Below are 23,181 nucleotides of genomic sequence, written 5' to 3' on the forward strand. Positions count from 1 at the left end.
AATGAGCATATTTTCCAAAAAAGTAGAGTGTCTCTTTAACTTGACAAATAAAGAAAAGTTATGTAAAAAAACATGTTTGTAGTGCTTAAACAATTTCTTACAATGTTGGAAAAAACCCTATATTACACTTTCTCACATTATTCTGAAAATAAGAGGGATGTGAGGGCCCTCCAACATTTTTTGTTCAAAAGAACAAAAAAAAAACACCTGGGTGATTCTCACGAAATCCAGTGTCCATTCTCACGAAATCCATGTCCAGCATCAGAATTTTTAAAAAGCCCTTGAAGCCAGTTTTTATTTGCACATATAAGATTAAGGTCTGAACTTACTTTAACCATTATTTTTAGAGGACTTAAAAAATATTTCCTATAAAATTATTTACATTTTTTAGATTATCATTATAAAAATTATCATTACCGCATGATATTACATTAAATATATGCATTTACAAAGTCATGTTTTGGTAATGAGAACTAAAAAGTTGTTTAGGTACTATGACAAACAAAATGTCAACTTTTATCTGGAGAGAAAAAATAAGAACTGCTTACCTGGTAGCCATCTTAAGTGTCACAGTCAATTATGTCCCTTCCAACTAATTTTTTTTGTGTGAAAATGTTAGTTCCTTGAGAGCTTAAGCCATGACTGAAAATTGTTGCGGAGGATGATAAAAGGCACACGTTTCTTTACTGTAAATGTTTATAGTATAACGTGCACTGAAGCTTTTATTTGTTAGATTTTTAAATGATAAACATTTCCATGTCAAAGAACCCAAATCCAGTCATGGACACATTGCGGTAATGAAAATGTTCCTCTTAAATGTGAAAAAATTGGTTTGTATGCTGTCATTTGAAATCATGTGCAAAATAGTACATGAAGAGATGTTTGTAACTGTATGGTTCTTATTTTGATACTCTTACTTTTCATTTACTTTTCATGACACCTCATAAGTCTAATTTCGCGAGAGTCGCCCACCTGTTATTTTACAGTAAATCTTTTTATTGTCTCATTATTACAGATGATAACTAGATCTGTTATGCAGATAAAAACTCTTGCACTGCTTATTAAAATGCCCTTTCCCCAACCCTCCACATCATTTTCATCTCTAGGTGAGAGAATTGGAGGTGCCATGCTCTCCAGGGTTCAGTTTCGCAGCCTTCCTGTCTAAACCCACAGCGGTGCGTGAATGGAACATCCAAGGTCTCCCGTCAGACGCCTTCTCCACAGAGAACGGAGTCATCGTCACCCGTGGCAACCGGTCAGGCACAGAGAGCCAATCCCCTAACACTAATTAGAATAATGATGATATCTAATGAATAATGGGCGGTAATGAATAGTGATTGGAGAATAATTAGCTAAAGATAATAGTAAGCTCAGTTTTTTCTGACTGTTCATTTATACGCTAATGCGAATTTCTTTCCTGCACACACACACGCACCAAACAGAGTAATGGTGTTTTGAGATTATAGATTGTTATGAAAAGGCATATTTATGGATGTGACATGCATTTATAGTTGGAGCTAATGTATTCTTTCTCTCTCTCGCTGTCCTTCCTCACAGATGGCCACTAATGGTGGACCCTCAAGGACAAGCGCAAAAGTGGATTAAGAACATGGAGCTTAAAAGAGTGAATATTTAACACACACACACACACACTTGACTTCCTTCCCATTATAAGTGTTCATAGAGCATTGAAAATAGACTGCATTATTTTGCTGCATTATTTTTTATTTGGCAGCCGAGAGTATTATATAGCATAATGAAACCTCGTCATGACTCACAGTATAATGTGCAGATGAGCCGTTTTCAGAAGCTTTAATTGGAGTACAAAAACTCCAAACTCGATCCTCCAGTGACTTGAAAACTGCCGCTCCTCTGAGATCCCATCTCCTCACCTGCAAACACACCTTTCATTTATCACTCCTGCCGAGCGCAGATGCACATTAATGCACTCGCTCTCTGTCCTCTGTGCCGGGTGGTTATTTTGTTTGCTTTACTGAGGACGGACAGACAGGCAGACAGACAGATCTTGAGCGTGAAAAGTGTTTTGAGTGCAAGAAATGGCTCTCAGGTGTGTGCAACTTCAGAAGGACCTATGGCAGTACACGCACACCTGCGTGCAGTCTCTCATCTCTCAGAATAATTTGCTGTGCAGCTTCAGTCTTCTGTCCTCACTCTCTCTCTCTCTTTTTCTGTCACTCTTTGACCTTTTCCTCTTCTTCGCAGGTTCGCTTTTCTCATCTGTAGTGGCGAGTGTCTGGAGCGGCGAGTGCCGTTCACACGCTATAGTTAAATGCTGACATTTACGAACAATAACGAAATGACAGAGCCGGAGCCTTTTTTCTGCCTCCTCCTTCTCTATCACATCCCATTTTCTTGCTTCAACATCCATTTATCACTTCTGAATCATATTTATCCTCTCTGCTCTCTTCTTTTGCCACTTTAGTTGATAGCATTCTTTTATCCTCTGTGTGTCCTTCATGTCCTCATATGCTCTCTTTCTTTCTTTCATGCCCTCACTCGCACTTTCTCGGTTCCAGGGGTTGAAGGTCATCGACCTGCAGATGCCAGATTTTTTGCGCATCCTGGAAAATGCGGTGCAGTTTGGTTACCCAGTTCTCCTGCAGAACATCCAAGAGGAACTGGATCCAGCACTGGCCCCCATCCTCAACAAGTCCCTCACACGAGTTGGTAAGTCACAGGTCCTACATACAGTCAAGCGTGCCGTACAAGCCCTTAAAAGTGAAGCCAAAACATCTCGATCGCTCCCCATTGACTGGTCCCAGTGTAGATCATAAACCCCGCCTCCCCATGTTATTCAATGGGACTTCAATTATCTTTTTCCCGAAGCTGGTTTCTATCATTTACTGTAGTTTTTATCACGCTGATGTAAATTCAAGTGTTTGTTTTTAAAATAAGTTTGTTTTTAGTTTGTTATTTAATGCTATAAAAATGGTGTTGTCACCTCATGATTGACAGCTGTGACATGCGCATTCTGCGAGGGCGGGGCCTTGCTTTCACGGCTTTACTTCCTGCTCACTATCGCGCAGCACTGGTCCTGAAATCGCTACTGCGCATCTGCCAAGATGTCAGTGCCTTATCAGGACACTGGCGGCTTCACTTTTTACCAATGGAAGAGAGCGAATGGGGTCGTCCAACTTTTTTTACCGTCTATGCATACAGTACACACAACAGAGTCCTGCAGGAGAACGGGTACCTGCATAAAAGTGGCTAAAACGGGTGAATTGTGACATTCCCAAAATTCACGGGAAGGGAAGCGTGTGGATAATTAACTCCTTGCGGGCGGGTAGCAGCGCGGATGAAAAATATGTGCAATATTTGTGTCTAAATTACCATTACACATACGCAACAACGATATGACATTTCACCCATCACGTCACCGACAGGGCAACTTTTGTTGATGCTTCCATTAGCCTAGTTGGACCGAGCGTTGCAGGAGCAACTTAGCTATGGATGAAGTAAAAGTAAATTTGTCGAGTGAAGTCTTTAAAGGCAAAATCGGATGTGTGGAGAAAGTGTGGTGGAATACGAGGTTGTATTTTTCTTTTTCTTTTTTTTATTAATACACTTCGAAAAACGACTTTCTTACTTAGTATTTTTGTTTTGTTTTCAGTAAAAATATCTAAGAAATCTTAAATTAAGATGTATTTTCTTAATAAGCAAAATGACCTAGGAAAATAAGTCTAGTTTTTAGACAAAAAATATAAACTTTAAGTAAATTAGTGCTTAAAGGCAGGATAGGCAGGAATTATCTAAAGGACTTTTTTACAAATTTGTTTAAACTGTCTTTATATACCAATACATGATTAAAGTGTGGGTGCTCTGAGGGGGAGAGTATAGGACTCGAGTGTCTGTAGACCTCTCACGACAGCTAATTATTTCCATTCGGGACGAAACAAATTATTGTCTTGCGCGACTATCACTCTCTGTCACGACCATGGCACCACCCCTGTTGCTATGGGATCTGCCAGACATGCGCACACCCGATTGATTTGAACGTACACGAGGCACAAAATCTAGGAAGAGCAAAAGTACGGCAGAGAAAGAGCATTCAGAACTCACAGTACCTGCATATGCAGTCAGCGGAGGCAAAAAAAATAAACGAAGAAATCAAATGAGAGTAAATATAGCGTGGCTTTTCCTCGAGTCGACGACGCGGTAGCGGTATTGTCTCGGGAGTGTAGTCCTCATCAGAGTCAACAATCAGTGTAACTGAAGGTAATAAAAAAACTTGTATCAATGCAATCTGTTTTTAGCTTTGTCTTATAAATATAACTAGCTCGTTTGTTACCAAATCAAACTAAATATATTTAAAATTTTACCAGTATCGATATGCTAGCTTGATATTGAGTACTAAAAGCCATCCTATTTGTTTATATTCATAGTGATAAAGTTAGGTGTATTATTACATGTGATTGTGGCATGATGTTACTACATGCACCACGCTCCTTCCTCTCCGCTCGTCTGAGATAAATGCTTGTGTCAGCGTTGCGCGTTCATGTGTTTTGGGGACGTGGATTTAGAAGAAACCCAGAAGGGAGGGGGTGTAGTGAATATAAGCGATATAAGCAAAAATAATTGAATCTGGTCCTTTGAATTATTTAAAAATAATGCACACCTGCGGTGCATTACCACCTTAGGTGTGCATTATTTTCAAATAATTCAACAGCCCGTTGTCAATTATTCCTTACTTATACCACGGGCCTGTAGAATGCTTTATTCTGATTGGCTGAGAAATGTTGATTATTGGATGTTGATTATTGTTCGGTAAACCGCACACCTAACCTTTTAAATGTCTTAAAAATGGGCACCAGAGTAATGTTTGTGATATAAGAGGAATAATTGACTCCTGTCATTTGAATTATTTGAAAAAATACGCTTCACACGTCACAACCTTGGGTGAGCATTATTTTCAAATAATTCAACGGTCCGTCTTCAATTATTCCTTACGTATGCGTATCTGCAGGTGGACGGTTCTTGATAAAACTAGGAGATAAAGAGCTGGAATACAGTCCTGAATTTCGCTTCTACATGACCACCAAACTGTCCAATCCACATTACACCCCTGAGATCTCCTCTAAAACCACCATTGTCAACTTTGCTGTTAAAGAACAGGTATGCATGTGTTTCAGCAGAGCACACCTTTGTGTATTAAAACTTGCACTCGAGGATAACTGTGTGCGTTTGCATGCATAAGGGTCTAGAGGCCCAGCTGTTGGGGATTGTGGTGAGAAAGGAGCGTCCTGAACTAGAGGAGCAGAAGGACTCTCTGGTGATCAACATCGCCTCAGGCAGGAGGAAACTACAAGAGCTGGAGGACGAGATCTTGCGGTGGGTGGCACACGTGCTCACACATGCCACAGCCCTGCATTAACACCTTAAAACAAGTGCTACTAACACATCAATGTGTATGTATTTATACGAAAAGATTTGCTTTTTGCACTCCTCTGTGTATAGGTTGCTGAACGAGGCAACCGGTTCTCTTTTGGATGACGTTCAGTTAGTGAACACCCTGCAGACCTCCAAAGTCACGGCCACCGAGGTCGCAGAACAACTGGAGATCAGCGAACTGACCGAGAGCCAAATCGATACTGCCAGAGAGGTGAGAGAAAAAGAGAGAGAGAGGCATGAGGGGAGGTCAAGGAGAGATGGATGGCGCGAGGGAGGTGCTGAAAGGGTTGCCAGATTGGATTAAAGATTGCAGCTCTGAATAAGGGAGAGAGATAAAAAGACTGCTGAGATGTGGTTGTTGATAATAGTTGAGGCACCTGTGTGTTTTTGTTTGTTTGTGTGTGTGTGTTTAGGCCTATCGCCCATGTGCCAAGAGGGCGTCCATCTTGTTCTTCGTGCTGAATGATTTGGGCTGTATAGATCCTATGTATCAGTTCTCTCTGGACGCCTACATCACCCTGTTCACCCAGAGTATAGAGAGCAGCCCCCGTAGCCACAAACTGGAGGAGAGGATAAACAACCTTAACAGACATCACACTTATGCCGTCTACAGGTCTAAAACCCAAACTTATACATACACTTCAGACTTGTATGCCATTTAGAATAGAAGTGCACTGCAAAAAATTAGGGATGCACCGCTTTTTTGGAATACGAGTACGAGTACTTGTATTTCAGTACCGAGTACTTAATAAAAAAAAAAACATGATTTAAATGTACAGGTAACAGCTTTAGTCATATAATTTAGCAAAAAAACAAGGGACTAGTTTGGAATTAAGAACATTTATTTAAAATGAAAAGCATGTTGTATGCAACATATTACAGAATAAATAATTATAAAAAAATTAAACGGTGACAGTGCAACTCAAGTATTTTTTTCATTTAGTTGTAAACTCTGCCTCTCTGGAAAACAGAAGAGGCATTAACCCCTTACACGCCGCTCAAACATAAATTTCTCAGACCGTGGTATCGATGCCCGGTAGTACGAGTACTTTAGAAAATGTGGTATCGAGGCCGATAACCGATACCAGTATCGGTATCGGTGCATCCCTACAAAAAAATCTTTTCCAGAAATATTTTCTTAGTATTTGTGTCTTGTTTTCAAAATATCTAAAAATTCTTAAATTAAGATGCTTTTTCTTGATAAGCAAAATGACCTAAGAAAATAACTCTAGTTTTTAGACCAAAAATATCAAATTTAAGTGATTTTGTGGATAAAACAAGCAAAAAAAAAATCTGCCAATGGGGTAAGCAAATTTTTCTTGAATTTTTCTTGAATTTAGTGTTTAGAATATTTTTTGCTTACCCATTGGCAGATTTTTTTTGCTTGTTTTATGCACAAAATCACTTAAATTTTATATTTTTGGTCTAAAAACTAGACTTATTTTCTTGGGTCGTTTTGCTCATCAAGAAAAAGCATCTTAATTTAAGAATTTTTAAGTATTTTTATTGAAAAATACTAAAAATTTTTGCAGTGTGAGAACTGCTATTGATTTCTTGTTGAACTCTTTTCCCCCCATTGATAAGATATCTTATCAATTTAAAGAAAATGCTTCCCTGCCAATGACGAGTTTTTACGGCAATCCAGATTTCTGCTATTATCCACTAGTTGGCACTCTTATCCAACTTATAGAGGGGTTGCAAGTTTACAAACATTGCAGGGTGCGCGCGCATCCAGGGGGCAGAAAGCCCGATTGGTGAGCTGATCTGCTACTGCAACAACCTTAATTATTGAAGCGTTCTTTATTGTTTGTATATAAATAAGACTTGATTTTAGTTGGATCTGTTTTTCTGTCTTTATTTTTGCAGTTTTACTGTGATACATGTATGAATTATAATTTTATAATTATAATGCTAGTAACGTAATAGTCGCATCTACTGGTATGTTAACATCAGGCACCCAGCACTGACTCTGTTGGTACTATTTTCCACGCAACAATTCCTTGGCATTTTGACTTACAGACACCGCTACGAGCATACAACACAATGCACTTCTCTTCTTTCTGCCCCTCGGTTGCGCGCGCAACCAGTTAGTGACGTCGCCGTGCAACCCGTCTATAAAACACTAAAGCATCCACTGATCCAAAAACACACTAAAAAAAAATGATCTTCTTACTTAGTATTTTTGTCTTGATTTCAGTAGAAATATCTAAAAATTATTCTAAAAATTAAAGCATTTAGACAAAACATATAAAATTTAAGTGAATGTGTGCTTAAAACAAGCCAAAAAATCTGCCAATGGAATTTTTTTTCTTAAATTTACATAATACAAGAAAAATTCAGCAAAAATTTCTTATTCCATTGGCAATTTTTTTTGCTTTTTTATGCACAAAATCACTTAAATTTGATATTTTTGGTCTAAAAACTAGACTTATTTTCTTGGGTATATTTTTACTGATTTTTTTTTTAAAAATTTTTGCAGTGTGAGAACTGCTATTGATTTCTAGTTGAACTCTTTTCCCGCCATTGATAAGATATCTTGTCAATTTAAAGAAATTGCTTCCCTGCCAATGACGAGTTTTTACGGCAATCCATATTTCTGCTATTATCCACTAGGTGGCGCTCTTATCCAACTTATAAAACACACTGATCCAAAAACAATACTTAGTATTTTTGTCTTGATTTCAGTAGAAATATCTAAAAAAATAAAGCTTTTAGACAAAACATATCAAATGTAAGTGAATTTGTGCTTAAAACAAGCCAAAAAATCTGGCAATGGAATTATTTTTTTTTCTTAAATTTACTTAATACAAGAAAAATTCAGCAAAAATGTCTTGTTTTAAGCACAAATTCGCTTAAATTTTATATGTTTTGTCTAAAAACTAGACTTATTTTCTTGGGTAATTAGCTCATCAAGAAAATACATCTTGATTTAAGAATTTTTAGATATTTCTACAAAAAAGACAAAAATACTAGGTGAGAAAGTCATTTTGTGCAGTGCAATAAAAACTCAGTGAATGTTTGATCATCGTTCTGAATCGGATCTCTAACAAAAATCCTTTACAAAAATGCAATTATCTCAGCTTTTGGTTGTATTTTTTAAGAAACCTACCCATATTTTTTGTAAAATACAAATATATTTAATATATTGTATGTTTATATATTTAAAGAAGAACATTTTCTGGAAGGCATTAAACTTTTGTGAAAATCATAAAAAATGCTGGCATTGGCTGGCAACTCTTTTTTAAAAAGCTGGCAGTGAAAGAGTTAATACCTATAACTATATGCTTTTATCCAAAGTGACTTAAAGTGCATGCAAGGTATACTTTTTATCAGTATGTGCATTCCCGTGGATTCAAGCCCATGACCTTTGCGCTTCCAGTGCAGTGCTCTGCCATCATGCATGTCGTGTTTTTTTAATCATATTAAAATGACTTTGAGAGTGATGTCTGTGTGTCTGATCTGTTTGCAGATATACGTGCCGAGGACTGTTTGAGTGTCACAAGCTTCTGTTCAGTTTCCACATGTGTGCCAAGATCCTGGAGGCAACCGGCAAACTCAACATGGACGAATACAGCTTCTTTCTCCGCGGTGGACTGGTGAGGGATGCCGGTGGAGCGTGCATGCTGTGGATTATGGGAAAGGATCATCTTGAGTTGTTTAAAAAAGGAAAAAGTCCTCAAGTTACATAAAGATATTTTCTGTTTGTGTGGGTTAGGTCTTGGATAAGGAGGAACAGATGGATAACCCCTGCTCTAGCTGGCTGTCTGACTCGAACTGGGACAACATAACAGAACTGGATAAACTGACTAATTTTCATGGGCTCATGACCTCGTTCGAGCAGTACCCTCGAGACTGGCATCTCTGGTACACAAATCCAGAACCAGAGAAAGCAGCATTACCTGGTAATGTGTATGCGTAGATCTGACTTTGCCTGCATTGTCTGTTTCTTTTTTTGTGATTGTGTTTTCGAATAATAAAATCAGAAATTGATGATTTATTTGTATCCATATTTTGCGTCTCTCATTTCTTTTAAATTAAAACAATTATTCAGTAAACAGGTCTGTTATAATATAATCATGGTTATGTTGATGATTCTCTCTCTGTCTCTCTCTCTCTCTCTCTCTCTCTCTCTGTCTCTCTCTCTCTTTTTCTGAGCAGGAGAATGGGAAAACAGCTGTAATGAGATGCAGAGGATGTTGATTGTACGCTCTCTCCGACAGGATCGCATTTCTTTCTGCGTCACAGGCTTCATCATCAAAAACCTCGGCTCTCAGTTCATCGAGCCGCCCATCCTCGATATGAAGGCCGTGAGAGACCAACACACACACCAAACATACACACACATACAGAGTTGCTCACCTTAGCTTGTTGCTATGGCCATCTTTAAATCTAAGCAAATAACAAAATATGTTAAGAAATGATATTGTTTTAAATTTCTTTATTTGTATCACGTGGCTCTTGGATAAAACGCAACACATTTGTTTAGTGCACTGAGGTGAAACTCAGTGACTCACTTCAAAATAAAATTGCATGAAATGTCTTAAATGAAATGCTTCTTATCTTAATGGATCTCTGGAGCATAGCAACACAATTTACCAACACATGCTTCTCCATCTAGACGGGTTTCAGACGTAACCAAATTCTGTTTTTCTTTTGTTAATGTTTGGATTTTTTCTTTGTTGTTTAGAAACAATAAATAGTCCTATATAGTCCTACTAAAACACATTTACTCGTTGTGTGTCAGGTTTTAGCGGACAGCACCACAAGGACTCCTCTGATCTTTGTGTTGTCTCCTGGTGTGGACCCAACGGCAGCCCTGGTCCAGCTGGCAGAGACGTCAGGCATGGGTCAACGCTTTTTTGCCCTCTCACTGGGTCAGGGCCAGGCGCCTATTGCAACACGTCTGATCAAAGAGGGAGTCAAGAATGGTGAAGTGATCTCTCTCTCTATCTTTCTCTCTCTCTTTTTCTATGCCTCAGTTATTGTCATTGTATTATTCTCCTTATCTGAAATCTCCTAGAAGTTCTTCTTTAGGTAGATATCTTTGTCAATTAGATTTATAATTAGAAGTTAAAGCACAAAAGGTCAGCAGCTATAGTTGTTGAAAAGAGAATTTATTCTCACCACATGAGCAAAAGAAAACTTTACCTTAGACGTCATTGCATCACATTTTGGTTAGGTACACACATGACTTTTTACTCCATGTGCATGTTTTTATATTCTTCTTTAACAGGACATTTTCTACTCTGCAAAAAATGATTTTTAAGAAAAAAAATTTTTGGTATTTTTTGTCTTGTTTTCAGTAAAAATATCGAAAAATTCCTAAATTGAGATGCTTTTTCTTTATGAGCGAAACGACCCAAGAAAATAAAAAAGTCTAGTTTGTAGACCAAAAATATCAAATTTAAGTGATTTTGTGCATAAAACAAGCCAAAAAATCTGCCAATGGGGTAAGCAACAAAATCTTGAACATTTTTCTTAAACGCTAAATTCAAGAAAAATTATAGAAAAAATTGCTTACCCCATTGGCAGATTTTTTGTTTGTTTTAGATATTTTCAGATATTTTTATCTGTGTAACAGCATTTCCTATTTTCCCATTTAAATTCACTTAAAATTTAGGCACCAAAAGCAGCAAAATCCAGTTTTATATGAAGCAGACCGTATAATTAGGATGTGCTGAAAGTCTTTTGCAAACTTAGGCAAAATACTAAACTAAATATCAAATACAAACATGATAGTGTTTATTACATGTTTGTCCACTGCAAATAATGACTTTCTTACTTAGTATTTTTGTCTTGTTTTCAGTAAATATCAAAAAAAAACTTTAATTAAGATGTATTTTCTTTATAAGCAAAATGACCTACGAAAATAAGTCTTGTTTTTAGACAAAAAAAATCTACTTTAAGTAAATTAGTGCTTCAAACAAGGAAAAAAATGCCAATGGAATAAGAAAAATTTTCTTGAAATAAGTTTACTTTTTTCATAAACACTTAATTCAAGAAAAAAAAAATTTTTATTTTTTTTTTGTTGCTTAAATTCGCTTAAACTTTATATATTTGTTTAAAAACTAGATTTATTTTCCTAGGTCATTTTGGTCATCAAGAAAATACATTTTATATTTTGTTTTACTAAAAAAATTCTTAATACTTTTGTCTATATATCAAATTTAAGTGATTTTGTGCATAAAACAAGCAAAAAAAAAAAATTGCCCATGGGGTGAGCAAAAAATCTTGAACATTTTCTTAAACACTAAATTCAAGAAAAATTCATTTTTTTCATAAACACTTAATTCAAGAAAAAAATTCTTATTCCATTGGCAGATATTTTTTTTCTTTGCTTGTTTAAAGCACAAATTCGCTTACATTTTATATTTTTTGTCTAAAAACTAGACTTCTTTTCCTAGGTCATTTTGCTCATCAAAAAAATACATCTTGATTTAAGAATTATTTTTTTTACTGAAAATAATTTTTTGCAATGTAAGAAAGTCATTTTTTGCAGTGTCCTTACAAATATCTACCTTAGTTTCACATGCTCGCGCGATAGTTTCACGTGACCACATGAAAGTTTCACGTGCTCGCGCGATAGTTTCACGTGAGCACATGAAACTAAACTTAAGATTTTTTTACTCCAATGTCACCTTAGGGGCTCTGTAAATATCAAATATCTCAAGACATTTCTTTTCCTGTAAAAAATCTAGTTTACTTTAATAATCAATCTCCCTGTTTCTCTCTGGCAGGCCACTGGGTATTCCTGGCGAACTGTCATCTATCTCTCTCTTGGATGTGTGAGCTGGATAAACTGGTGGATGAGTTACAGGTCCAAGAATCTCATCCAGATTTCCGTCTGTGGCTGAGCTCCTCCCCTCACCCAGAATTCCCTATTGCCATCCTGCAGACGGGCATCAAAATCACCACGGAGCCACCCAGGGTACGCACACATGCTTAACACACAGTACTGTCATTGTTCTAAAGTCTGGCGTGCTAATACTTAGGTGGTCTTTGCGTGTGTGAATGTGTGTTTCTGTAGGGGGTGAAGTGGAATATAAAGCGTCTCTATCAGCTGGTGTCTGAGACTCAGTTCGCACGCTGCTCGAGGCCTCTGCTGTACCGTAAGCTGCTCTTCTCTCTTTGCTTCTTCCACAGCGTCATACTTGAGAGGAGGAAGTTCCTACAGCTCGGCTGGAACATCGTCTACAGCTTCAATGACTCGGACTTTGAGGTAAAGAGAGAGGGACCATCAAGGGTTAAACTCTTATGGTTTCTCATTACATTTACATATTTGCATCTGGTTCTCAGGTGAGCGAAAGTCTTCTGAGTCTCTATCTGAATGAGTATGAGGAAATCCCTTGGGATGCTCTAAAATTCCTGATTGCTGGGATTAACTATGGTGGTCATGTGACTGACGACTGGGATCGGCGTCTGCTTACCACCTACAGCAACCACTACTTCTGTCCTGCTGTTATAGATACACCATTTTATAAGTGAGTAAACTCTCCATTTAGTCCGAACACTGAACAATAACTATAGCCTTTATATGACTATTCATCTTTTTCCTGTTTGCTATGCATTACGAAGTGATAGAGCGCCCCCAAATGGCCAAAATATGTTTTCCTGCCTGCACAATCGGAGAAAATTCACACACAATTCAAAAAGATCATTTCATTCCACACACACATACCTTTCCGTTAGATATATGTCAGCTCATCACACACACGTACCCTTTGATCCCTGACACCCCTTTTTGCCCTGCTGTGAGGATTCCCCAGTGTCCCCTTCAGCCAGTAAATCTTACACCACGGCCCTCCTCTAGTAAAGAGCAACAGCTCCCCCTTGGTGCAGAATGTTGAATCTTGCAACCTCCAGAGAGATAAATAAACTTAAAAAAGACTTAAATGTGTTCCCGTTCCTCTGGGTCTGTTGGTCTTGCAGGACCCAGCAACACCACATATGAAGTTAAAGAACATCTGTTACTATAGCAACCACATCCTATAATTACTTTCAATCGGTGCCTCCATGGTGACTTAAGTGCACAGCAGAGACAGCTATAAAGTTTTAGGCAGCAGTAGAAAGGAAATTGCCTGGATTTGTTGACTTGGAAGTGAAACAGAAATTGCCAGTAATTATAGTATGAAGATGAAGTGATGAACAGTTCAGATACTTTAAACAAACTATCAGTCATTTCAGTGGCACTCAAGAGGAATCCAATGGAGCCTTTTTTTATCATTTTTTGTATTTTATAACATCTAATTTTCGGATGACTCAATATAAAGCTTGATTGAGTCTGATATGACTGTCACTTAAATTAAAAAAATGCAAACCAGAATTTTTTCTGGACCTAAATTCTTCACACAAAATACAGTGCCAAGAAAAAAGTAAAGCAAACTTACGCATGTCTTTGCACCTCTTCTCTGAAAGAATCCAATGTCAAAACTATATTTTCATTTTCTAAAATAGGTCAGGGGCGGAGCAAGGGATTATTCATAGGGGTGGCCTGGCAGGGGCCAGCGGTTACTCTGGGGTGGCACATAAAATCTCTATCATTTAACCTTAAAATACTTTTTTAAGGATTATAGGTGCGTTAATCACAATGATTTATAACATACAATTGCTACAATACTTTAATTTGAATTAAAATGAATTGAGATTAACATACAATTTATAGTCATAATTCAACCTCATGTTTTTTAAAACTATTTAATCAAATAAAACTTTTGAAATTTACTTTAAAACCAGAATTTATATCTCCCATTGCTAAAAAAAAAACTATAGAGACCAGAAAATCATGCCAATTTTGTAGGCCACTGAAATGTATGTACTAAGATTTATTTGGCTGCTTCTTGCTACTCTTTCTGAAGAAGGATGCTATATCTGCTGCCTTTCTCTTCATTTTCCCCACATTTCAATGATTGTCTGACATTAAAACATTACCATGTTTTAAAAAAATGTATCTACATTATGTGTTATATATAAAATCAATCTTAATCCTAGCATTCACACTATAATGTTTGTGTGGGATTCGGCTGTCGCGCGGCGCACCGCACACACACATAGGCGCACTGGAAGAGATTCTCATTATAAAACAGATTCTTAAACAAGATTTTAAGCCCATTATGTGTTTTTATCGAACTTTAGAAGAGAAAAAAATATGGACTTAAATCTGCTTTTTTGACACACTGTGATCAAAACGCAGTTGAAGTGCCTGTCATTTATATTCACTAAAACAGATTTTCATACAGTGTTTTAAGGCATGAGATGGTTCTGTTTTGCATCACAAACAACACAATAAAATGTAGAGTTCATAAATGGCAAACTATCAATGAAAACAGTGATCCTGTTTTAAACAACACTTTTCAAAGCATTTGCAAATAAACAATAAATACAGTAAACAAAAGCTAATAAGTTACTGCACATTCGGAGTAAAAATGTTTGAATTTGGAAAGTTTATTGTATGTACTGATGCTGATATTATAAAAATGTTTACTAAAATGAATTACAGTACAAACTAGCATAAACCTTTTGAAAGTTAATGTTTATAATATTTTATTATGGTTTTGTCCATCTCAGCAAATAAGAATGTTTTTAATGAAAAGGAAACCTTGCGTTTTGGGCAGTAGGCTATGTAGGAAAGTGTGCACATGGTGAAGAGCTTGATGCGTCGCTATTAAAACCAAAACAGACGTTAAAATAACTCACCATGGGGACATATAGGATTTTTAAAACCTATGCGTGAAAGGGTTAACTGACCTGATAAGGTGTTGTGCTCAAACACTCGATGTTGATTCAGGGACCGAGGCTGCACTGTACCTCCTTATCTCCCACTTTTTACAAAACACTTTTTATGGAACACCGCCCTTTTCTGGAATCTCACGATGTATCAGTGCATGTGAGCTTCGCGAGAGATTCGCGGTTCAAACATTATCGTTGACATGATCGGCTTTCTTTAGTTTCTTTAGTGTTTGAAAAGTTATCTTCGTGTTTTAAAAATGCCATTACGAGCAGGGTGGCCAGTGGGGTGGCCATGATAACGTCCATGGTAGGGATGTGCATTTATGTCATTTTTTCATTTTGATTAATTCATAGGTCTGAAGAACGAGTACTCAATTAATTGGGGGCGGGGCAATCAAAGGGGCACGTCATGGTGAAAATGAAAATATTTTTATTAAAAACACTCAAATAATGTTTTTGAAGAAACTATGACAGAAAAATTAACGCATACTAGATTATTAATGAATTAAATGTTTTTAACAGAAACCTCTTACAGGAATAGCTGCGTGATGAAGAGAAACTAAACACAAACCGAAGCGCTTTCTATATGACGCACTCTGCATAATATTAAGCCTTTATACAACATAAATGTACAACGTGCATCTATCTGCATAAAATGCAAGACTTCAACTAAGTTATGTACAGAAAGTTTGACTCCCATTGTGGATGTGCACAATAAACAGCAAACTTTTAAACACGTCCAGTCAAAGCACAAGCTTCATAACAGTAAGCAGCTTTAAGTCTTTTGCTATCATTTTAGCGATTAGCTGTGTCGTGTTGTCCTCTTACCTCAGTCAAGATGTAATGTTAATGCTCGTATGGCTCTCTGGTATCTCTTGACATTTGATGTTTAAATATGAGATGATAACCCATTGAACTTTTGACGGCGCTGTACATTTTGCACCTGACTGACTGTATTTCTGAAAATCACGGCATCCTTTAAACCATAGTGCCTCAGTGATGTGAGGTGTGACCGGCTTCACGCGATCGGCGGGCTGCCGCGCATGGCGCGGATCGGCGGGTTGCTGCGGCGCGGGTGCACGGATTTATCTGTTTGTTTATGAATCATGCATGGCAATGTAACTGATATCATACGCCAGTCTGCGTAGCTCAACACGTTACAAACACGCATCTCCAGACCCAGTCTTTACTACCACATGCGCTTATAACGCTAACCAGACATCCAAATGCCGCCATATCCACAATAAATAAATAAATAAACCCACATGATCATCGTTTTTGTGATGGATCATCGATGCCACGTTCGAGAACTCGAGCAATGGAGTACTCGTGCCCATCCCTAGTCCATGGTGGCCGTGGCCACCACTGGCCACCCTCTGGCTCCGCCCCTGAAATGGGTATAGGCATGACATAAGGGAACTCTTGAAATAAAACGGGTGAGATGTCAGCCTAATATCAGGGTGATCATTTTACAATATGGTTAACAAATTACATCATGGGTTTTGAGTCACGGAGCAAATTATTTTCTGATCAGCAAAAAAAGGGGTGGGGGAAAATAAAATAAAATAAAAGCAGACACTGCAAAACATTACTTTCATACTTAGTATTTTTGTCTTGTTTTCAGTATAAATATCTAAAAATTATTAAATTAAGATTTTCTTGATAAGCAAAATGCCCTAAGATGAAATCTAGTTTTTAGACAAAAAAATATAAAATTTAAGTACATTTGTGGTTAAAACAAGCAAATCTGCCAATGGGATCTGCCAATGGGATACGAAAGCAAATCTTAAAATAAGTTTACTTTCTTAAGAAACACTTAAGAAATTTTCTCACCCCATTGGCAGATATTTTTGCTTGTTTTAAGCACAAATTCACTTAAATTGTATATTTTTGTCTAAAAACTAGATGTATTTTCTTAGGTCATTTTGCTCATGAAGAAAATACATCTTAATTTAAGAATTGTCAAATTTTTATACTGAAAATAAGACAAAAATACTAAGTAAGAAAGTCATTTTTTACAGTGGATCAAGCAACAATATCAAATTTAAGTGATTTTGTGCATTAAACAAGCAAAAAAAATCTGCCAATGGGGTAAGCAAAAATTTTTTGAACATTTTTCTTAAACACTAAATTCAAGAAAAATTCAAGAAAAATTTGCCTTTTTGCTTGTTTTATGCACAAAATCACTTAAATTTGATATGTTTGGTCTAAAAACTAAAGTTATTTTCTTGGGTCGTTCTTAAATTATTAAAAACTATTATTAAAACACTCATCAAGAAAAAGCATCTTAATTTAAGAATTTTTCAATATTTTTCCTAAAAACAAAGACAAAAATACTAAAAACATTTTTTCTTGAAAATATTTTTTGCAGTGTATAAAAAAATAGAAAAGAGCAAAGTAAAAACTAAAGTAAGGTCTAACAGAAGAAGTAGAATCAAATGAATAATAACGCTGTCTTTTATCATTTTAATTTATACCACGGGGCTGTTGAATGCTTTATTCTAATTGGTTGAGAAATGTTCTACATGTGTTGATTATTTTTCTTTAAAATGCACACCTAACCTGTCAAATGTCTGTGTTAACCGTTGTATAAGCAGAATAATTCACTCCGGTCTTTTGAATAATTAAAAATAAATCCGCATTACCACCTTGGGTGTGCATTATTTTCGAATATTTCAACGGCACATCGTCAATTATTCCTTAAATATTTAATCTTTTTAAAGCAACACAAGTGATGTTCCATTTGTCTTCTGTTATTTATTTACCATAAAGACACAAACATAAGCAGATTTAAGATTTATGTACCGTCTATTTAAGACCGGATAAGCACGGACCCAGAAACAGTAGCCTACTGACACACAGCTGATTACTTTCTGAACTCTTTACATTTTTTATGAGAATACTTGTCAAGTCTGTGGTATTTGAGATAATGTTGTGTATGTGTCCTGTCATGCGAAGAGAGATTCTGTGTTCACGTGCTTTTTAAAATGCGCCTCTCTGTGCATGCGCTTTTAACTGTGTCCATTTTGGTCTGGGCACATAAAACAGCTCACTTTAGCATTTTCTTGCACTCAAATTGTTTAAAGGGGGCATTTAATGAAAATCGGTGCTATAATTGGGTCCTGTCATCAAGACTGGCCTTCATGTAGCCTTGCCACTGGTTCAGACTACAAGAACAATGAAAAGATTTACATTAGTCCTATATTTTTTTGTTATATATGTGGGTTGTTTTCCCCTTCCAACAAAGGTGCAGGAACACCGTTCCGGTTCGTTACGTCCCATTTTAACCCCTGAGTATAGGTATAACAAAATAAGTTGTTTAGCATTAAATTGTCATAATATTTCAATCCCAATGTGAAAGAGTTCATAAAGATGTTTTGTTTTAAGATAATTGCATTTTTCGTGCAGAATTGACTTGATGCAATAAACCTGTTAATTTGTTTTTGGTGGTTGTTCGTGTGTGTGTGTGTGTGTGTGTGTGTGTGTGTGTGTGTATAGGCTGTCCTCACTTCCCTCTTACTATGTTCCCCGTGATGGACCTCAGTCCTCATATGTGGAGTGCATTGGTCAGTTGCCGGCTCAGGAGCACCCAGAACTCTTTGGACAACACCCCAATGCTGACATTGCCAGCCAGATCACAGAGACTCGAACCCTCTTTCAAACGCTGCTGTCTTTACAACCACAGGTCACAAGCACTGACTCCACCAACACTGCAAGCAGCAGGGAGAACAAGGTCTGTGTGTTTCTGTAAAGACGTTAGATCTGCATGTAGTATATACGACAACTATAATTTAAGGGCCCTAAGTTAGAGTTTTGTAGTCCATGATGACTCATGTTGCACCAATCAAATGCTCTCTAGATGGAGAACGGACTGTAACTAAAGCATATGGGCCAAAGCCATGAGTCATTCGATAGATCCTACCCAAACCTCCTGTTTAAATAGAAAGTTAATTTAACAAGACAGAAAACAGGCCGAACAATCTTTTCATTATGTCTTGATGATGTTTGTCTATTTGTCCAGGTATTGGAGCTCTCCGCTGATGTGCTTCAAAAGATTCCTGCTCAGATAGATTATGAAGGTACCAGGAAGTTGCTGAAAAATGACCTTTCGCCTCTTAATGTAGTATTACTGCAAGAGATCCAGAGATACAACACTCTGCTACACACAATCAGGTCTGTGTAATGGTCAGGTATGTGATTATGAATATTAACATTGTCAGTCTATTATAATGTTTTGTATCTGTATGCAGATCATCTCTCTTAGAGTTGGCGAAAGGCATTAAAGGTCTGGTTGTTATGTCCAGCAGTCTAGAGGAGATATTTCAATGTATCCATGATGCTCGTGTGCCACCTCTCTGGGAGAAGGTAAGAGACAACGCTGTAGTAGCATTTAAACCGAACTGAAACCTGTATGACTGAATTGGATAATTCTACTAATGTAAAGCACAAAACTTCATTCATTTCAGTACATTATGGTGTTAGCATAACATAATAATATTGTTTATTATGTATTGTTAACATGTTGTTAATATTGTAATAAATCATAAAATACATAAAGACATACATATTACTTTTTAAGTTGAAAATTTAAGAAGTTCAGATGCAAAACCCTCTAAGTGCAAATGATAATAAATAATTTCTTTTTATTAGCAGAGGTGGAAAGTAACGAATTACATTTACTCACGTTACTTTAATTGAGTAGTTTTTTTTTTGTGTACATTTAAAATCTTTAATTTTACTTTTACTTAAAGGAACAGTATGTAGGATTGTGGCTAAAACTGGTACTGCAATCACATAACTGGTGGCCAATACACAACATGATAACATAAACATCAGTTGAGGTCTGCAACTCCACTTTTTAAATGACAATATCTTTGCCGGACCACTGTTGTCAGTGATATAAGTATTTGAAATGAAAATGATTTCTTAATGTCTAGTGACATATCAGGGCCATTTTATGATTAATTTATATACATTTCTTACATACTGTTCCTTTAAGTATGTTTTGTTTAAAGTATTGTACTTCGTCACAACTTAAATCAATATTTAAAAAATAAATAAAAACATGCAAGGTGATAAAGGTGCGCCAAGGATGAAAAAAGGCCATATTTAGGCGGCCGCTTTCCACTGACGCGACGTGAGTATTTAATTCCTATGTAAGGTAGGCTATACGCTCGTGAGTATGGAATTGGCGACCGGGTTTTTAACTGCTCATTTGCACAGCGCGTCAATAATTTTTCACACCATGCGCAGCACATTATCTACCGAGGTCTAACAGTCAAACACAACTTAAAGAGCACCTATTGTCCGATTCATATTTTTTAATTTCCTTTGGTGTGTAAGTGTGTATTAGTACGTGTTAACGATATGCAAAAGGTAAAAACCCCAAAGTAAACGATGACGTGAGTTATCGTCTCCAATGTAAATCTCTTTTCTTGGACTACAACAAACACACGGATTGTAGACAAAAGTTTACTTCCTGGGATTGGTGATGTAGACAAGGCCGACATTATCATAATTCCTCCCACTTTCGGACTCACGGCCTGTAAGTTAACTTCTGTTAGCATTGAATTGTGAGCGAATCTTTCAAACATGGTAAGGAGCGTCACAGCGTACAGATTAGCTGGCCAATCAAGGAGAGAGAGAAAGAGAGAGAGAGAGGTCTAAACAGGGCTCTAGACTAACTTTTTGCACTGGTTGCACTGATATTTTTTTAAGTCGCACCATTGAGAAATTAGGTCGAGCCCTGGGTCTAAAGCCCGGGATACACTGGACGATTATTGGCTGTCCCAGACGAAAAATTGCTATCGTGAAACAATTGTCGCGATTTCTATTATCGTGGCTCTTCATCGGTGGTCCTACGTCGTACAGTTAGAGAGGTTCAAAGATGGCCGTTTTCCCGGTCTTGCGTACAAAGATAGCCTACAAATATATATATATATATACATATATATATATATATATATATTTTTTTTTTTTTTTTTTTTGCTTCAGAAGTGCATAACTCACATGCACAACAATAGTTTGTGATTTATATATTGTCTTTTTTAACTATAATATAACCCTGTACCTCACCTCGCTGTAAAAAGTAAAGTTACAATTACTTACTTTTTACTTTTGGACCAGTAGCTTTTCTTGTAAAAAAAATTATCTTCCAAGTAAAATATTATTAAATTAGTAAAATTTAATTATTTTTTTAAAAAAAGTAAAAAATGTACTTTTACTTGAGTAGAATATGTTATTACTCTTTCTACCTCTTTCCAAGAAATTTTACTGTCTTTCGCTGCAAAACCCTCTAAGTGCATGCAAGATTTTTGTGCGTTTTGCGCACTGTCGTTCATCCAAGTCATCTTTCTTGCCCTTAGAGGACTTCACTGAAAAATCAATCTGGTGTTTGGTAGATTATGTCAACAAACCATTTGAAGTAAAGGTATTTAAAGACCATAAAATACCTGCAGAGAGCATTTGGTCAATATCATTATCTCATTTTTGACGTAGGTGATGTTTAGCAGCTTTTGCATCTTAGCTCCTCATTTATTACTAGTTTTATTTAAGGACCAGTATGTATATTTTTAGCTGCATCTAGCATTGAGACGGTAGCCGCCACAGGACAAACATGTCATCGTCTGAGACAACACAGTGACAAAATGCGATCTATAGATCAGTTTGTCCGTTCAGCCTTGCTGTAGAAACATGGCAGGGCAAAATTGTGATATCTAAGCGAACCCGCCGTATATGTAGATAAAAACGGCTCATTCTAAGGTAATAAAAACAATATAGTTTATTATGTAAGGTCTTTATACAACACTGATAATGTAGTTATATATATATATATATATATATATATATATATATATATATATATATATATATATATATATATATATATATATATATATATATATATTATATTGCAAGTCTGTCAACAGATCCTTTTAAAAGTTACACAATGCACCTTTAACAGTTTTATCAAAAATCAAAAAATTTTACACGGATAATTCATCCGTGTAAATTTTTTTGATAAAACTGTTAAAGGTGCATTGTGTAACTTTTAAAAGGATCTGTTAAAAGGATCTGTGAGACGCTTCTAAACACCTTTTTATCGGTATGTGTATTCCCTGTGGGTCGAACCGATGACCTTTGCATTGCTCTACCAACTAAGCTAAAGGATCAGTCAACATTTTCATAATTTATCAACCATTTCGGATTAATTTGAGTTCGTCACATTCTGTGATTATCTTTGTTAGCCATGAATACAGTATATCCGGTATATTCGCTTTTGTCTTAGAATTTGGCCAAAGCAAGGTATCATAGAGGGTAGCATAATTATACTACTTCTACCAACCATCATGTCGACACCTGCTAATGCTGTTTAAGCAGGCAGCTCAGTGGGTCTTGTAACAGAGCGTATAACTCTGATGAATCACACACACATACCAGATCATGTTGCAGTTGTAATAAAGCCCTGTGTGAGTGAGTGTATGTGAAAGTGGGATGTAGGAGGTGTAAGTGTGCATGTGAATGGCTTGTGAGAGGATTGCTCTGTAAAAGATGAGGTGAAGGATACAAGAAGATTAAACGCACACACATTCTCAGCTTGTTTTTAAACACTTCTCATTTATTATTGACTGAGAGCTGCTCAGTTCATGCCAAAAGCACACCGCTTACAGACCTCTGCTTTAGTAATGCCGGTGTATGCGTGTCTGTTCAGGTCAGCAAGGGCAATATGTGTATGTCAGACCTTGTCTGATACAGCCTCATTATACTGATTTGTAGATTTGTGTGTGCGCGTATGTGTTGGTCATCAGGTAGTGTGTGTGTAGGCTTCTTGGGTCGCTGCTAAGGGTAATTGCACTGTAATAAGCTGAACAAACACAGCCATGTTTACTTGGAAAACTACAGAAAGCCCACAACCTATTACTGATCCAACCGGCATCCATCCATCCTTTCACGAAACAAGTGGAGAGCATCCATTAAGACTTTCTCTCCAGCTGGGACTCTCCTTCTGCCGTCTGCAGTCCCTCATTACGTCTCTCTGTCTCTCTT

The 23,181-nt window shown here is 36.8% G+C and overlaps 1 protein-coding gene across 1 annotated transcript in view; it reads left to right on the top strand.

Moving 5' to 3' along the window:
- Window positions 1-23,181, top strand: part of dnah2 (dynein, axonemal, heavy chain 2) — a 282,596-nt gene that overhangs the window by 249,502 nt on the left and 9,913 nt on the right. The window contains exons 68-84 of the mRNA XM_055198209.2: window positions 1,107-1,255; window positions 1,558-1,624; window positions 2,538-2,688; window positions 4,985-5,133; window positions 5,216-5,349; window positions 5,476-5,620; window positions 5,823-6,022; window positions 8,879-9,005; window positions 9,125-9,311; window positions 9,568-9,716; window positions 10,154-10,337; window positions 12,147-12,337; window positions 12,437-12,628; window positions 12,706-12,890; window positions 18,634-18,868; window positions 19,157-19,308; window positions 19,386-19,500. Coding sequence (XP_055054184.2) covers window positions 1,107-1,255; window positions 1,558-1,624; window positions 2,538-2,688; window positions 4,985-5,133; window positions 5,216-5,349; window positions 5,476-5,620; window positions 5,823-6,022; window positions 8,879-9,005; window positions 9,125-9,311; window positions 9,568-9,716; window positions 10,154-10,337; window positions 12,147-12,337; window positions 12,437-12,628; window positions 12,706-12,890; window positions 18,634-18,868; window positions 19,157-19,308; window positions 19,386-19,500 — 2,712 coding nt within the window. The remainder of the gene's footprint in view (window positions 1-1,106; window positions 1,256-1,557; window positions 1,625-2,537; window positions 2,689-4,984; window positions 5,134-5,215; window positions 5,350-5,475; window positions 5,621-5,822; window positions 6,023-8,878; window positions 9,006-9,124; window positions 9,312-9,567; window positions 9,717-10,153; window positions 10,338-12,146; window positions 12,338-12,436; window positions 12,629-12,705; window positions 12,891-18,633; window positions 18,869-19,156; window positions 19,309-19,385; window positions 19,501-23,181) is intronic.

Source organism: Misgurnus anguillicaudatus, chromosome 21 (assembly GCF_027580225.2).
Source record: "Misgurnus anguillicaudatus chromosome 21, ASM2758022v2, whole genome shotgun sequence".
NCBI classification, from domain to species: Eukaryota; Metazoa; Chordata; class Actinopteri; order Cypriniformes; family Cobitidae; genus Misgurnus; species Misgurnus anguillicaudatus.